Source organism: Volvox carteri, assembly GCF_000143455.1.
Source record: "Volvox carteri f. nagariensis unplaced genomic scaffold VOLCAscaffold_52, whole genome shotgun sequence".
In the NCBI taxonomy this organism is placed as follows: domain Eukaryota; kingdom Viridiplantae; phylum Chlorophyta; class Chlorophyceae; order Chlamydomonadales; family Volvocaceae; genus Volvox; species Volvox carteri.
This window is the reverse complement of record NW_003307595.1, coordinates 788312-804571: the sequence shown is the minus strand read 5'-3', so window position 1 is coordinate 804571 and position 16260 is coordinate 788312. Positions and strand designations below refer to the sequence as shown.

General features: G+C 54.2%; 4 protein-coding genes across 4 annotated transcripts in view; 3 read left to right on the top strand and 1 right to left on the bottom strand.

Annotated features, from left to right (window-relative positions):
- The window catches only part of VOLCADRAFT_96483 (uncharacterized protein), a gene marked incomplete at both ends in the record, with an annotated part of 8555 nt that extends 8294 nt beyond the window's left edge, over window positions 1–261 (top strand). The window contains one exon of the mRNA XM_002955533.1: window positions 200–261. Within this exon, the coding sequence (XP_002955579.1) occupies window positions 200–261 (62 nt within the window). The remainder of the gene's footprint in view (window positions 1–199) is intronic.
- A 3447-nt stretch (window positions 262–3708) lies between these two features.
- On the bottom strand, window positions 3709–5821 carry VOLCADRAFT_33117 (uncharacterized protein; the record flags this gene model as incomplete). The annotated part of the gene is made up of 6 exons (XM_002955479.1): window positions 3709–3821; window positions 4090–4362; window positions 4925–4984; window positions 5464–5563; window positions 5650–5715; window positions 5795–5821. Coding segments are annotated over 6 exons (639 nt in total), but the record flags the coding sequence as incomplete, so codon positions are not given.
- A 503-nt stretch (window positions 5822–6324) lies between these two features.
- Window positions 6325–12340, top strand: VOLCADRAFT_106861 (uncharacterized protein; the record flags this gene model as incomplete). Its single annotated transcript, XM_002955532.1, has 8 exons — window positions 6325–6495; window positions 6603–8327; window positions 8955–9011; window positions 9580–9671; window positions 10869–10958; window positions 11237–11296; window positions 11449–11557; window positions 11714–12340. The coding sequence occupies 8 exons, from the start codon at window positions 6325–6327 to the stop codon at window positions 11819–11821; spliced, it is 2412 nt and encodes an 803-aa protein (XP_002955578.1). The 3' UTR covers window positions 11822–12340.
- Window positions 12253–14194, top strand: VOLCADRAFT_96480 (uncharacterized protein; the record flags this gene model as incomplete). The annotated part of the gene is made up of 4 exons (XM_002955531.1): window positions 12253–12276; window positions 13023–13248; window positions 13295–13329; window positions 14177–14194. The coding sequence occupies 4 exons, from the start codon at window positions 12253–12255 to the stop codon at window positions 14192–14194; spliced, it is 303 nt and encodes a 100-aa protein (XP_002955577.1).
- Window positions 14195–16260: the final 2066 nt, after the last annotated feature.

The window sequence follows — 16260 nt, the reverse complement described above, 5'->3', positions numbered from 1 at the left end:
AGCGGCAACAGCAGCAGCAGCAGGTGGCGCAGCCACAGCCACTTCTAGCAAACCACCAACATCAGCACAACTACCACAACTACCACAAACAAAACCTCTGCCAGCACCACTGCAAGCACCACCATGCTTTTTCGCGGCTCCGCGGGGTCGTGTTGGTTCGGAATTACCGCAGTGCCGCCCCCCTCCTGGACCTGCCTAGCCGCCTGTTCTACGACGACCAACTCAAGGTGGGTCGGGGGGTCCTTTGCCATAGTGCAGTAGGTACAGACGTGGTGGGGCTCGTGGGTTTCGTATTTTCGATTTTGGATAACTTTTGTTTATTTACAAGGGCGAAAATAAAAAAAGCGCTGACGCAACGCTGAGAGGTCACTGGTTCAAGACCCACTCCCAGATATTGCACATCTGCTGTTGCCCCGTTTAGTCAACGGAGCCATTAGCGATCTTCAACATTGAGTGTCCACCTGGGTGACCTGGGTGATGGCAAGGAGGAGGTATGCGGACACCACACGCACATCCGCGCCCCTTACCAGCGGCCGTGCGTGGCCCCACTCCCGGGGCCTGGCCCATCTACCATCGCTGCCAACACCCGATCTCCAGCCCACTGACGTTTGAGGCTGGGAGCGATTGGGTGGCCCGACTTGTGACAGAGCTGATTCTTAACACACACACACACATATATGTGTATATATATGAGGATTTCAGGAGAATTTCGGTGCTGTTGAAGGCAGTGTGTGTAGGTGTCGACTCTGGCGGTTTGCTGGACACACGCAATTGCTGCAAGGGCAGCGGACGAGGGATCTCTCCTTGTTGGAGAATGTTGTCGTCCCCAAGATGCCATGGCGGTGACGATGTACGACATGGCGTTACACCTAGGTGATGTGCTCAACCTCGCTAACTATGGAAACACGACTTTTATCTCTCCGGCCCCCAACTTTACACAAGACACACACACACGCATACCCATTCCCCAAATGTAATCTGCTCGGTATTGGGGGCGAGACCGCACCAGAGACAGCCATATAGTGTGAGTGTGTATCCGGAGGCACTGAAAGTTTGATAGTCGATGTCACCATGCAGCGGTGCTCTTACCCTCGTAAGTACACACGCGCTAAGTGGGGGAGATCTGTTGGGAAACTGGTGGGCCAGAAGTCATTGCTGCACATTGCTGCATCGCCAGGCTGCGCCATCGGAGGGGATGCCCCCTTCCTCGGCTGCCGTCCTCCCCTGGCCAGCGGCAAAGAGGCCTGTAGGGTGCTATTTCCCCCGTAACCCACTTCGCTCCCTCTAGAGATCTTCTATTTGTCCCTCCCTCTTCTATTTGTCCCTCCCTAACCAGTCAGCCAGGTCGGCCGGTGATCGGGCCGCCACCGGCAAAACGTTCGCCTCCTGGCAAAGCGACATGTAACCATGCGCCTGCCTTTCAACCGGCATCTACACACCTGCATACGGTATACCTGGCAATGCTGCCGCTTTGAAACAACGGAGCTTTAAGTTACATCCAGAAATCCAGATCCCACCTTATGATCGCCTCGGTAGGGAGAACACAGTGTACACACAGTACCCGGCAACAGTACACACCAACACCCCCCAACGAAATACACACAGCTCTGCATCCATCCCCTATCCAAGCACCAACACTGCCATGCACATCCATACACATCCACACGGCGGCCTATATCCGTACCTGTTGTACCGCAGCAACACCAAACACACAGCACCACCACACATTCCCAGCCAGCCAGACTACCACGAGCTGTGATCCATCAGATCCCTAGATCAATTCCAATTGCGGCCCGATTTGATACTTAAAATCTATATGATTATCCCCAATCCACTCCCAATCCATATCTTCCGCCGCAGCCGGAGAAAGATGGGTCCCGACTCCGCACTGCCCAATGCTTGGAACGAAACTCCCCTCCGATGTCTGCTGTCTGAACTAACCTGCCGAATATCGCCCAGGTACGGCCCCAGGTACTTCTCCAGGTACTTCTCCAGGTACTTCTCCCCCAACCACATCCCAGGCGCGTAAGTGGACGTCTTCTTTGGCATTTATATAGCCTCTCCCCTCCCGGCCTCCCATGCTCGGATGGTGGTGGTGGTGGTGGGGGGCTTAGCAGGAAACAAGAAAGTAATACCCTGAAAGCCAAGATGTGTGCGTGTGTACGTGTATGTATGTACGTATGTGCACCTTGCCTAAACGCACCACGACCCCCAATACGCAGACAAAATGTATTGAACTGATTGATTTATTATATAGATATATCGCATCACATTTCATCTGAACGGCGGGACCTGACACAGGGGCCCAACCGCAGGCCAGTGAAAGCGGCCCGGGCCCCAACAGGGAAGGGCCGCACACCTTACAACGCATTGCATCACCAACACTGACAGTCAGCACCAGCAACAAAAGCAACACATTCCGTGGTCAGTTCGCGCAGTCAGGTTCTATGGCTGCTACACCACTTTCAGTGACCCGACCCAGGTCCCAGTCGACCTACCCGTCAAACCTCCTACGGTGCTCTCCTACGGTGCGGCCCCTCCCTCCCGTCCCTTCTCCCTCCATTCATCCGTTCATCCGCCACCTTAATGCTGCGCTGCATCGCAATCCGCAGCGGTGATCACCGCGTTGAGCTGCGCCGCAAGCCCGACCTCCACCGGCTCCCCTCCCTCTCAACGCCAGCTTTGCTGCTTCGCCCTCCAACAACCCGTATGACCGTACATCCGTACATCCCCCTGCCCGTCCGTAAAATTCTAAATCGGGTTGGGTACGGCAGGGGCCAGCATTGGACTCAAGACATGCCAGCATACTTCAAAAGCCCCATAAAATCCGGTGGGAAGGCGAGGGAGTCCGTGGCAAGGACAGGGCCGGACGTCCACCACCATTCCCAGAGGGGGTTCGGAGCTTCCGACCCCCTCCCTTACTGGGTCCATCCGCCTTCTCTCATATCCCACATATCCCTCACATCCTCACAACCTCAAGGGGGAGGGATGTGTAAGGAACGGGGAAACAGAACAGCAGCCCTCAACAGCACCAACTCCCTTTCCTTAAAATGTTCCAGAGTCTTCTCCAAAGCCTTTCAGGACAGGATATCGCTTGATCGAGGCCTGCCTGCCTGCCTGCCTGCGTGCCTGCCTGAATGGTATGCATGTGCATGTATGTTTGTGCGTCTGTAACTGTGTGCGCGAGTGCGTGCCAGTTCCTGACCGCTGCCGCTGCCGCTGTGGCCCCACAGGCTCCCGCTCCTGCCTTGGCAGCAAACCGCTGTTGTTGTTGTCTGCTACCTCCCTCTTAACTTAACTCCCAGAAGGCCTCCCAATGCCTCATCAGTCTGCATGCTCATGTCGGGGTCGACCTGCGGCAGCATGAGATAATAAATAAGTAAGGAAGGGTGTAACAAACAAATCAGGAGAGTAAAGCAAGAAGGCTATGAGAGCTACTACGTTCAGATTACAAAAGTCTGGAACCGCAGCTCAGCCCACCCAGCGAAAAATGGAGTAAGAGGAGGGAAGCGAAGGGCGCGGAAGGGGGGGAGGAAGGGAAAGTAGTAAACGGACAAACACAGGAGCCACACATACTCCGAACCCCTTATTCCCGCACTCCCACCTACCGTCAGCTACATCCCCCTCCCCACCAGCCGCCGCCGCAGCAGCCGCCGCCGGCTGCGGCTCCGGCACGTCCTGGGGCTCCGGCGGCGGCACCACCGCCGGCGCCACGATCATGTCTTCCGTCGGGAACATCATCCGAACAAGCGCGGGGGTCTTCAGGGGCCGCCGCCCGCTGATACGTGGATAGACGTCCTCTAAAAAGTAGTACACATGACCTGCGTGGGGTGTTGTTTGTGGGGTGGTGTTGTTGTTGTTGTTGTTTTGGAGTGCTTTTGGGCGGGCTTAAGGGAGGACGGTGCAAGTGCCCACAATAACCCCCTAACCCGGCCCATCACCCCATGTGCGCGTGTGCGTGCGCATGTGCGTGTGCAGGTGTCCCTCCTTCTCACCCCACTCCCCGGTTCTCCCCCCTCCCTCAATCGTGTGTGGTTCGTCTTTCCCCCCTCCCTCCCACTAGCCTGCCTCCTCCCACCCACCACCCACCTGCCGCCATGCCCATCAGATCCACCACAGGGCTGCTCCCCAACATCAAGGAGAAGGCCAGTAGCACCCAGGGAAGGTACGGCGCCGTGAAGTTGAAAATGCCGAGGAACGACAGATTGACATACTGGTGACGGCGGCCCCACACGTACACCATCATGAACGTCAGGCTAGAGCCTAGGAACTGGATGTTGACGAAGGGGGCAATGCACGTCAGCAAGGTGCCGCCAAAGATGAGCATCCACAGGAAATCCGCGGAGCGCCCGCGGAAGGAACCTGGGGGCACCCGGGGAGAGAGAGTGTGAGTGTACGTGTTATGTGTGTGTGTTCGTACTGGGGGTTTAGTAGCACAGCGGTCGCGGGGAGAGCTGTGCGGATATGCGCCCCCCCCCCCCAACAACATGGCTGGGAAAGTGGGGTCAGGGGTCGACCTTGGGAATGAGATCTCAGACTTAGGCTTAGCATAATGGCAATCCTAGAAGAGACAGACAGGGAACAGAGAGACAGAGGGAGGGAGAGAGACATCCCTGGGAAGGGACCTTGGGAGAGGGTCTTTTGGATAAGATGCTCCTCATCTCATCCGTGTATGCGGCGGCCTATGTGTGTGTGTGTGTGTGTGTGTGGCGGCTGGTGGCGGGAGGTAAATGTGCTCTATGAGGAGCGTCTGAGGGCCACGTAGGCCTAGATAGGACATGGTACGGCTGCGAGTGCGGGAGAGGGAGTTTGAGTGGGGGGTCGGGGTCTGGGGAGGGGGGGACGGCGACGGGGTGATCCGCAAGAACCGGATCTTTGCCAGCACTTCTGCACGGGCGCCGTACGGGCGTCGTACGGCACTCACCCTCCTCCAATGATTTGCAGTACTTGATCAGAAAGAACATGTGGAACACGAAGTCCAGTCCTGTACATGGTAGTACATAAAAGGACGATGGCGTCATCATCATCATTGCGTGTGTATGTATGTATGTATGTATGTATGTATGTATGTATGTATGTATGTATGTATGACCCTCGGTTGCGTTACCCAGATAGAGAGGAGCCCATACGAGCCATTGCAAAGCGTGTGGTGAAGGATAGAGATTATGCCGGACAGGCCGCACGCAAAAGGGGAAATCATTATCTGGGGGGCCTATCTGGTTGTGTTCTTCCCAAACGCATGAGAAGGCTCAGTCCTAGCTGGCGGTTCAAAACGGCATGTGTGGGTCAAGCTGGGTGCATGAGTAAGCTCGCGCAGTGGGGCCGACGTGTGCGTGACGAACAGGTGCATCACAGAATGCGGGAGCATCAGCCAGGGTACGGAGGTCGTACGGAGGCCGGGAGATGCATCGGCGGCGTTGTCAGGTACACGCGTTTTGTCGCCCTGCACTTTGTCGGGCCCACCTAGGTTGCCGAAGAAGAGGAAATTTGTAACCAGCCGCCATAGTTGTAGTTTTTTGAAAACGAGCTTGGAATTGAAATATATATTGAAGGGTGTAATGATCTGCGGGGCAGCTTTTGACGTCAGAGTCTTTTGAAGTTGGCGATGGTGGTGTGGAACCACGGCAGGACGCCCCAAAGCACCCGCACCTCCAGAGCGCAACCCGCCGTGGTTAAGAAGGCCATCGTGACATATGTTCTCGTTACGATGGGTAACTGCGTTCAGCACGAAAGACCGTGTGCTATCCATCATTTCGATCGCCACGGGCAAACGCAGCGTGACGTGTCCACTTACGGACTTGTACCACTCCTCTATCGCCTGCAGAATTCAACCATGTATGTTAGATAGCTAAATAACGAAAAGATATTGTGTCGATTCCAGTAAGTTCACGTACCATCGTTCGCCCACTCCGCAAACTCCTATCGATATTTACCAAAAAGATTGACAAGCTCTTAGAATTTAATGCGTGGGCAGACGAGACCTTATAGACCTATCAACCAACGAATGTTGCTGGCAGCACCGAAGTTCACAATTACGCAACCGGTGAAACGGTTTAGCTTATAAGCGGTTGACTACACGGGTGAGTACTAGAGCCCACCAGATGCTGGAAAACCCGCTTTTGTACGGCAAAAACTTGCTATTTGCCGCAAGCAGCTTGCTTTAGTACATGAATCAATCTAGCTGATTCACTTTCATCTGAGACCGTATGGTCGTACGAACTCTCACCTAGGCTGCAGCGTGCTGCCGGCTAATGGAGTCCATTACAAAGTCAGTTTAGATGATCCCGTAATGTAGCACAGCACCGTGCACTTCGTGAAATTTAGATGAGCGGTCCGGGGGGCGAGGCAGCAGGGGCTGGGCGGCTCGAAATGCCGCCAACGGACCCGGGCGAGCTGGTCCAGCATATTAAATCGCAGCTCCTCCCCAGCGATAAGTCCCTAAATAAAAACCAGCGGAAAAAGGCACGCAAGAAGGTGACCAAGATATTGCAAAAGGTGAGGAATCTCCGACTGTTCCGCAATCTTTCTTGGAACATCCCTCCCCCGATGGCTCCACTGTTCGAGTCACATGAACCTCTAGTCATAATTATGGGTCCTTGAAGGCACTGGGAATTTCTCCCCAAACCGGAGCTTGTGCGGATGACAATGATGACAGCGATGGCGAGCAGCCGCCTTCCAGCAAAGATACCGGATGCTGCAGCAACCGGCGCGCCGCCGGCGGGATCGGTCAATCTGATCCCACCTGCACCAGTACACCAAGGTTTGCCAAGCCAGTCCGGGCCCAACCTCCCGGGCTTGCGCCTCCCTTTCCCACTTCTAGCGAACCAGCGGAAGCCGCCGCCGCCGCCGCCGCTGCCGTGGCGACCGTAGCAACAGTCATGACCCCACCGTCGAAAAAGCGGCGTCTTGACCCTGATGTCCAATCAGTGAACTGCGCCAGCATCGGCGGCGCGGCCGCAGGTCCAGTTGGCGGCAACGCGCCGCAGGCGGCTCCCGCGGCTGCATCGCAGCAACAGGCCAGGCAGGCTGCTTATACTCGCCGTCGATGCCCCGGGAGGTCTGACCTAACGGCGGCCCCCGGCGGCGCCAACAAGGCTTCCCAAGCGGGGTCCCGGGGGCGAGCGGACGCCGGAACGACAGCGGGGTCAGCCATGCTCACCGGCGGCGGCGGAGGCGGCGGCAGTCGCAGCTATGGCGGGTCGTCCGCCGCCGCGGCGCCGTCAGGCGGCAGTAGCCACTTGAGCCACGGTGCTCGTAAGCGACTCAGCCGCCGTCAGGCGCACCCGGAAGATCTGTTGACGGTGGATGACGACGGGGACGCTACTGCCGCCGCGGCCACCGCTGGTCTTGGAGATGCGGCTAGCGGCCGCCACGGTAATAATAATGCAGCGACGGCGGCGGCGGCGGCAGCGGCGGCGTGCGGTCAGGGTGGAGAAGCAGTCAGAAAGGGCGACGGAGGGGCGACTCGCAAGCGACGGGACCGGAAGCAGCGGGGCTGGAGCAGAGAACGACGTGTACGGCACTCTGGCGCCGCCGCCACGACTGCTGCGAGCGAGGAGGTGATCCAGGTCCCGCCGCAAGGGGGCACGGCAGCTTCCGCTGCAGCGGCAGCGGCCGCCGCTGCGGTGGCTGCCATGCATCGAGGCTTCGGCTTGTACGGCGGCGCCGGTGCATTTGCGGGACCGGTGGCGGTGACGACGGCGGCTACCGCTGCTGCTGCTGACGTCCGTACGGTCGCCACGTCACCACCGCTGGCCGCTCGTGCTGCCGGGTTGGCGGTGAGGGTTAGTGCCGCCACCGCAGCAGCAGCAAGGGGACCTGTCGACCTCTCCGCGGCGCTTCTCCTCATGCGAGTACATTTGCGGACGGCGGGGGATGTGGAGGGTACGGCAGCGGCGGCGGCGGCGGCCGTGGTGGCGTCGGCCGCGGCTGGTCGCCCTGACGGCGTCACGGAAGACGCTGGCTGTACCGCGGGGCTGACGGCGACGGCAACTGCCGTCGGCAGCACGACCACTTGCAGTACAAGTGTGTCGGGTTACGGCAGCGGGCAAATCTGCGGTGAGGGGGGAGGTACTGGCGGACAGCTCGTGACCGCTGTTGCGACGGCGGCGGGCTCAGGAGGAGCGGAAGTTGTCGCTGCCGCCGCCGTTGCGGCGGCAGGTGGCGGCAGGGGTGGCGTTCGTGCCGTGGAGCAAGTACGTAAGCAGAAGCAGCAGCGGACGGAGCGGCAGGCTGCTGCTTCCGCGGCGCTGTACCGGTACGGTAACTACCACCGGTATTACGGTTACCGGTTGGGTGCAGACCTTGACGAAGACCCCAGGGTCAAGGTAGGATGGCGGTTAGTTGGCGGTTAGTTGGTAAACTAACTCAACCGCCATGGGGGATTGTGACAACACTCTAACGCCTTCCGTCTTTTATCTCTCCGTTCTCTCCCGACAGCGGACCCTCGCTTTTTGCACGTTGTGTATATAAATAAATTCATTTCCTTGACGTTCATGACTAAGGTGTCCTATGGGTAATTTGCAAGGAGGCAGCAGCAGCAGCAGCAGCAACAACACTACTGCCACCGCGACTTCATTCACTTTTTGTGCCGTACATCATGTGTTTATCCGTACCGCATCTGTCTCAGCATCTCCTGAATGCCCTCATTTCTGGTGTCCTCTTTAAGCGCCTGCCCTGGTTTCGGAGATGTCCTCTTACTGCCTATATCCCTTATGTCCCCATTATCGCCTGATTAGGCCATGTGGCCAGATTAAGACATTATTAAGCATCCTGGGGGTGGGTGGTGAAAGATGAAAGGCTACGAGGCACAAACCCGTTTCTGTCCTCTTCCCTTGTTTCTCTTCAGACCATGCGATTTTTATTCCTTTACAAGAACCCTCAAATGCCGTACCCATTCAGTTTCGCTCCCACGGCTGCAACCCAACCCACCGCCCCCCACCCCGCATGTGCAGCTTATGCGGCGGGAATGGTTCCAGCGGCGTGTGGTGTTCGATGTGGGCTGCAACGAGGTGATCGGGGGGGAGTTTGAGGGGGGCAGAAGGGGGAGGAAAAGGAGGAGTCGGTGGAAAAAGAATAGCCGAGGCGGAGTTGGCGTCGTTGGCAGTTAGTACTGGGTTGGTTAGGCTTAGTTAATGGTCCGTACTGCGTGCTGCGTGCCTCTGCGGCTGCTTGTGGCGATCCTCACCGGTGGCGCTTACCTGCCTGCCCTTGGCCTCCGGTATGTTGGTCAACAAAATTATTGCTTTTTTTATGTATGTATTTTGGGTGGTGTCTGCCGGTGCCGTGCGCCACTGCGCGCCATTCGTTTCTGCTACTGCTATTGTTTCTGCTACTGCCCGATGCCTGTCGATGACCGGGCTGCAGTTACCGCCGTCGTTGTTGTTGTTATTATTATTATTATTATTATTATTATTATTATTATTATTATTATTATTGTTGTTGTTATTGTTATTATTATTATTATATTATATTATTATTGTTGTTTTTGTTATCACTATTGTTGTTGTTATTCTTGTTATTACTGTTATATTAATACTACTATTACGGCTGTTATTGTTGCTGCTACTGCTGATTCAGGGCTTGGTCACATTGGCTGTAGCAACGCGTTTCGGAGCCAAGCGCATGACGGGGTACGACATTGACGGCACTCTCATTAAGAAGGCCTGCAGGTAGGAATGGAGATCCTGTAGCCTAATTTGGACACAGTTAAAGACACAACCAAGGAATGCCCAATGGCCGCTGCCTTGAGAGTTCCCAATTTCATTTGCGCCTTTTTCAAATCCGCCACGTCGACCCTGTAGTCGTTGCCCTCGCGCATTTATGAAAGTCATCATCCACAGTTATTGACCTCTCGTGGATTGGTTGGCTGGTTGGTTGGTTGGTTGGTTGTACACAGGAATCTGCGCATCATGCGGACCGAATATACCAACCGTCTGCAAGCCATGACGCTGGGCCAGTACGGCGGCGGGGGCACTCGTGACGCACTTGGCTGGGGCGACAGCACCACGGAGTACGGAAAAACCGAGGAGTTGTACGGTCAGCCGTCCTACGATGGTGAATTGGAAGCGAATCCGGATGGCTTCGAAGCCGACGGCGGAGGCGGGGCTGACGAAGACATGCCAGATGCCGATGCTGACGCCGGCGCCGGCGCTTCCGATGATGACGACGGCGCCGACGACAAGGAAGGGCGCGGCGGCGGCGGCAGTGGCGGCGACGGTGGTGGCGGCGGCGGCGGCGGCAGAGAAACAGATGCAGTTGCTTCTATGGCAGCAGGTCCACAAGATCTCTTAGGCAACAATTGCACCTCTAGCAACCAGCCGCCCTACCACCGTAAGCCGAAGCAACAGCAGCAACAGCAGCAAACACAACAAGAGCAGCAGCAGCACCATCACCAACAACAATCGCAGCAGCAGCAGCAGGAGGTCACTGCCGTACCACCGCAGCCGGCACGCCGGGGGTTCCACTCGGCAGCAGCGGGTCCAGCGCCCTTGAGAGCGGGTCAGCTGCGTTCGTACATCAAAGCTCTATCGGGGACTCGTTTCGTGCAGCAAGATTGGGCCAATGTGCGCGCCAGGTGAGTGAGTGAGCGAGTAGGTGAGTGAGTGAGCGAGAGAGTGGGTGAGTGAGTGAGTGCGCCAAGTCAAAATAAGGGCGGGGGAACCGGAAATTTCATAAACACACATACACGATGCGTTCTCCAGACGATTGGGGGCGCCTCCTTTTTTTTCCCTAAACCGCGGTCTTTGTCCCGCCATGTCGCTTTCCCATCCCACCCGTCCCGTCGTCCGGAAACCCCCTTACCTCCCCTACCTCTTCCCCGGCCCCCCAACATGTTCGTGTACGTCTGTATGTCCGCACCCGAATAGAACTGAGAGTGCGGATACCATTCTGTGCCTCAGCGTCACCAAGTGGGTGCACCTAAACAACGGAGATGCGGGACTGAAACGGCTGTTCAAGTGAGTGTACGACGTTGTACGGAAGCGTGAATCGTCACCATTACACGCGCGCGTGTGCTCTTTATCCCTTGGGTTGCTGCGACGCGTTTCCTCCGATGTCATGTCGCTTGCTGCTCGAGAGAACCATTTGTGTTTCCTTCCTTACATGCCAACAATCACCTGCAATCTAGAGGCCAAAATTTATCATTGAAATTGATCCATTGATTCTTGGTTCATATGTTCCTGGACCTCTGTTTTTATTATTTGTGTCATTTTCATTCCTCCCTGCGCGCGCTCAGGAAGTTCTTCGATACACTGACTCCGGGCGGATTGCTGGTTCTGGAGCCGCAGCCCTGGAAGTGAGCATTTGTACGACAGGGGTACGGGGTAAACACGAGAGATGCGCAAAGGGTTAAGATTTTTGGTTTGTACGTGTAAATACCTTCTTTTAACGGTATCACGGCTACCGTGTTGTGGTAAGCCCCTTTGCATTTCTCGGTGCACCGTACAGGTCGTACAAGCGTGCCGTACACAAGACGACGACCAACGCGGTTCCCTTCAAGCGCATCGAGCAGCTGCAGCTGCGGCCCCAGCACTTTGTGAGCTACCTGACGACTCAGGTACGGTAAAGCTGTTTTGCTTTCCTCCCCCCCAAGCATGTCCTCCTCCTCTGGTGTACTCCGCGTGCACCGCCGCCGCTCCAGGGGCCGTCTGAGCTTGGTTACTGACAGCGTCCCCCGTTTGGACGGGTCGTTTTTTTCCGCCTTTTGTTCCAGGTCGGGTTCGAACTGGAGACCCTGCTTAATGAGGGAGAGGGTGTAGGCTTTGACCGGCCTATGTACCTGCTGCGGAAGCCCTCGGCTGCTAAGGAGGTCGAGCAGTGACAGCCACCAGGTCCACCTTTGTGCAGAGAAGAAAAAGGAAAAGAAGGGGAACTTGAAAATGCATAAAAAAAAGGTTTAATCGGTGGCTCTTGAAGGCAACAGGGGTCATAAAAAAGGATCTGAATGCTAGAAAGATATTGTTGTTTTACAAAACTTAGGGTTTTAGGGTTAAGCTTAGCTTTACAAAGAGCCATCCTGCTCCACTCAGACTTGGTAGGAAGAAGCATGAGTATTTTAAGGCAGACGAGAAGGGTCTCCTGCTGGGAAGGAGTACGGCAGGGGTTATGCTAATGGCGGCAGGAGTACGGCAGGGGTTATGCTTGGGATGTGGGGTGTACATGTGTTACAGACGGTCTTGCCAGCATGCGTTCGCTCATCATTGAATAGAGCTTGTTTGTGCACTTGTGTGTATATTTGTGTTTTGATCATGTATGTGTCTTCACTGCTTGGTGGTGGTAAGGAGGCGCTGGCCCAGCGTCAACTGTCAGGCGTCACTCCTTCCTGGTGTAATGTGTTGTGATGACGGGGTTTGAGGGCTCCGGGGGGGTCACATCCGCGAAAATCTGAACCGCGAGGATTGAAAAGATTCAAAAAAAATTGAAACCATTTGTGCAGCTCCTGACTTTTATTGCTTACCATCTCTTTCCATCTTTTTTATTTCCCATCACGCCTATGGATCTTCGGCACACCTCGCCATCTTGCTTCTCCTGGCTGTTATGTAACTGCCACGCTCTTCAGACCAGACATTCGCACCTATTCGCACTAAAAGATATGTAAGCATAGGGGGATCTTCTGCAGTGGAACCCGGATCCAGGATGAGAAATATAGGATCCACCAATAATTACGCACACCACTACTCTATTTTGATGTTGAAACATGAACATTTTCGGCAAATTATGAACTAATGAAGAGACGGTGCCGACCTACAGTCACACGTTCAATCGCCAAAAGACAGTTATCAACCTCTCAAGTCCTGCGGGATGCCGGCCCTACCCTGTGTGGAGCCAAATCCAGGCCCAAAACGCTAGATGAGCACTCAGCATAACTCCTAGCACCAGAACACAAAATAAAGGTGTCCCAAAGCCCAACCCACAAAAATACTATCTTTGTGGGTTGGGCTTTGGGACACCTTTATTTTGTGTTAGGCTTCAGTGAAGCCCATGGCGGGAGGCGCCTACTCCCTTTGAAATGTTGCCTGCAGGCCGCTGTACTGGGGCACCTGTTGGGGCTCATGAAGAAAACGGACCGAGAAAAATTTAACAGTCTTCTCCATGAAGGCGGCAGATTGTACGTCCTCGACGAGATCCGCGGGTTAAATTTTTCCTCACAGGAAGCTGTGATTGAGGCCTGGAAGCGTGCAGATGCAGCTGCTCTATCCAATGGCATCAACCTCATTGGGAAAGTTCAAGGCCTGCAGTATGGCGTGCGTAAGCCCCCCCGGCCCCCCCCGGCCTTTCTTCCATTGGCCACAAGCTGCCTGGGCCAGATTTGCTAATGAGAAGCAAAAGGTGCGTGACAGAGCAACAGCAACGTCCACCGTTACCACAATGTACAACATCATACGAACTGCAAGTCCAGGTCAGTTTGATCCCGCTGACCCCTCCTCATCTAATCCAGTCACCTCATCCAGCCCATATGAACCGTTATCTTTACTCCATATCTCTTGGGCTAGCTAGCCATCCTGTATCCAGAAATTGAACCCAGTACCTTACACCGCATCTTAGAGTAGTGTCTCTAGACCAGGCCATTATTATGATCCCTATTTCACCATTTGAAAGGAAGCACATTTTAACATCCTGTCTATGTCTGATTATGTACATGGTGACTTCTTTGCTGTATTATAAATTCTAGGGTGAAGAGCCAGGTTAGGCAACATGCAGTCGTATTTGACACGTAATTATGGATGTGAGCGCCTGGGTTGTTTTGATGAACATAAGGTAAAGGGTTTTACTAGGATTTTTGGTTGATGGTCCGTAAACCTGGGCACCGTCATCCAACGAAATCAACTGTTGCGCAATGTACCTAGTTGTCATGCCGCGCCTCTCAACTCTAACATACTCCATGCTGTTCCATGAAAACATAAGCCACTGCATCGTCTATATACCTGCACTTTACCTTTAACCAGTCTTAGTCGTCATGCAGCAAATCTATGCAATACTTCACACGTTGCCACAAGTCAATCCACCAACCTTGCACAGTCCTAATACATTTCGCACCATCTAAACCTAAACCTCATACATATTTCGACATAATTGAATTGATCCTTTTTTAAAGGTCCAGCAGTCATGCAGCAAATCTCAACGCTATTCCCCACGTTGTTACAGTTATAACTTTCACCATCACACTTGCACACAGCAAATTGTTGACGACTAGAAATTCACCAGTTATACATGAATACGTTCCACGAAATTAGGAAGTGGAATACGAAAGCTCAGCGCAGTTGCCTAAATCTCGCACCATGTCGTTAGCTTGCAAAAGATGTACGACAATCAAAAAAACACGGTACATATACCGCACGCATTAATTTTGCATTCGCCCATACGCATATTTCGTAACATGGTGAACAAAAATGGATTTTTATTCAAGTCGCTCCACATCGGGTAAATTCACTCACTACATCATTCAGTTAAGAAAGCACAACATTGTCTTTTTATCGATGCTTTCATTTCCAGGGAATTCCCAAGAAGGACCTGGCTCTCCTTACCTCGAAAACGCTACTGACAGGTGCCTCATCCTCATTTCCTTCACCTAAGAAGTGGATCACCATTGCCAACGTTTGTTAGCAGTATCCCAAATTTCCCACCTTAAAGTTTACATCTTCTTATTACCCACAGGGCTCCGGTGGAAGTTGTAATCATCCCCACCAAAAATGTGGGACGCCACGCGCCGCAGGCCCTTTTAAACAAACAATTTACCGAACCACATCCTAAGCACCAGAACCGCCGCGAAGGGCGATGTCATTATTGAAGGCTCCCGCATGATAGGCAGCCAGCATGTCGGTTCTGCTGCTTAGGATGTGGTTCGGTAAATTGTTTAAAAGGGCCTGCGGCGCGTGGCGACACAATGTTGGTGGGGATGATTACAACTTCCACCGGAGCCCTGTGGGTAATAAGATGTAAACTTTAAGGTGGGAAATTTGGGATACTGCTAACAAACGTTGGCAATGGTGATTGGTGGTCCACGCGGCAGGCGACGAAAACGCACCCTTACGAGTCAGGTTGGTCAGGGGCGCAGCTATTACAGAATAGCGCGCAATAAACTTACGAAAATAGTTCGTCAACCCCAGGAACTACGAAGTTCCTGCAGAGAGGTGGGCGCTGGCCAATCCCGTACAGCAGCAGTTTTACGGGGATCCATCCGAACACCGTCGGCAGAGACGATGTGGCCGAGGTACTCCACCTGGGGTTGCGCCCAATGGCACTTAGAGAGCTTTGCGTGTAGCTTTTCACGCCGCAGCACCTGGAGGACAGAACGCAAGTGCTGCAGATGCTCTTCGCGCGTTTTAGAAAAGACCAGGAGATCGTCTAGGTAAACAATCAGAAACTTATCAAATAAACGGGTGGAAAAGACGATCCATAACGGCTTGAAAAGTCGCAGGAGCATTAGTCAAGCCGTATACTCGTAGTGACCAAAGGGGGTGCGAAAGGCAGTTTTCAGGATGTCCGACTCAGCAATGCGGATCTGATTATACCCCTGTTGAAGGTCAACTGAGCTAAAGTAAGCGGAACCGCGCAGCTTATCGAGCAAGTCATCAACACGCCGGGGATAACGATTCTTAACCGTCGCCCCATTCAATCTCCGGTAGTCAATGCACATGCGGTGGCTACCATCTTTCTTACCCACGAACAGGATGGGTGCAGAATACGGGGACGTGCTAGGACGAATCATACCAGCAAGTCGGTAACCTGGCGCTTGACTTCGTCGAGTTCCAGAGGGCTCAGGCGGTACATCGGACGAGTCACAGGAGTCACGCCAGGAGTCAAAGGAATCGTGTGATCGACAGGCCGAACAGGAGGGATGTCTGGAATCTCCTGACAAACGTCGGAAAACTCGTTCAACAGGGATTGCAGCTCAGAGTCCAATGGGTCGGTGTGGCAACGGCAGAGTTCAGTTGCAGTTTAGGCCGAACTAAAAGACCATGCGCCCCTTTACGAACAATTGGAACTGCAGCTTTTCAACCTATGGGTCCAGGGGTGGCATGCCGGCAAAGCGCGGCTACAGCATCTAGAAAATATTTTATAAAGCTCATGTAACGTAGCCCCCCCCCCTAACAGCATGCTTTGTTGTAAATGTCACAGTCACATCTTTAAATAGCCAAAAATAGGTATTCCCCTTTAGGGGATGAAGAAGAAGATGACTTCCCCCTTCGGTTCCCCTTTAGGGGATGAAGAAGTGCTCCCCTTCTTCCCCCGAAGGGAAACCCCTTCGTCTCTTCTTCT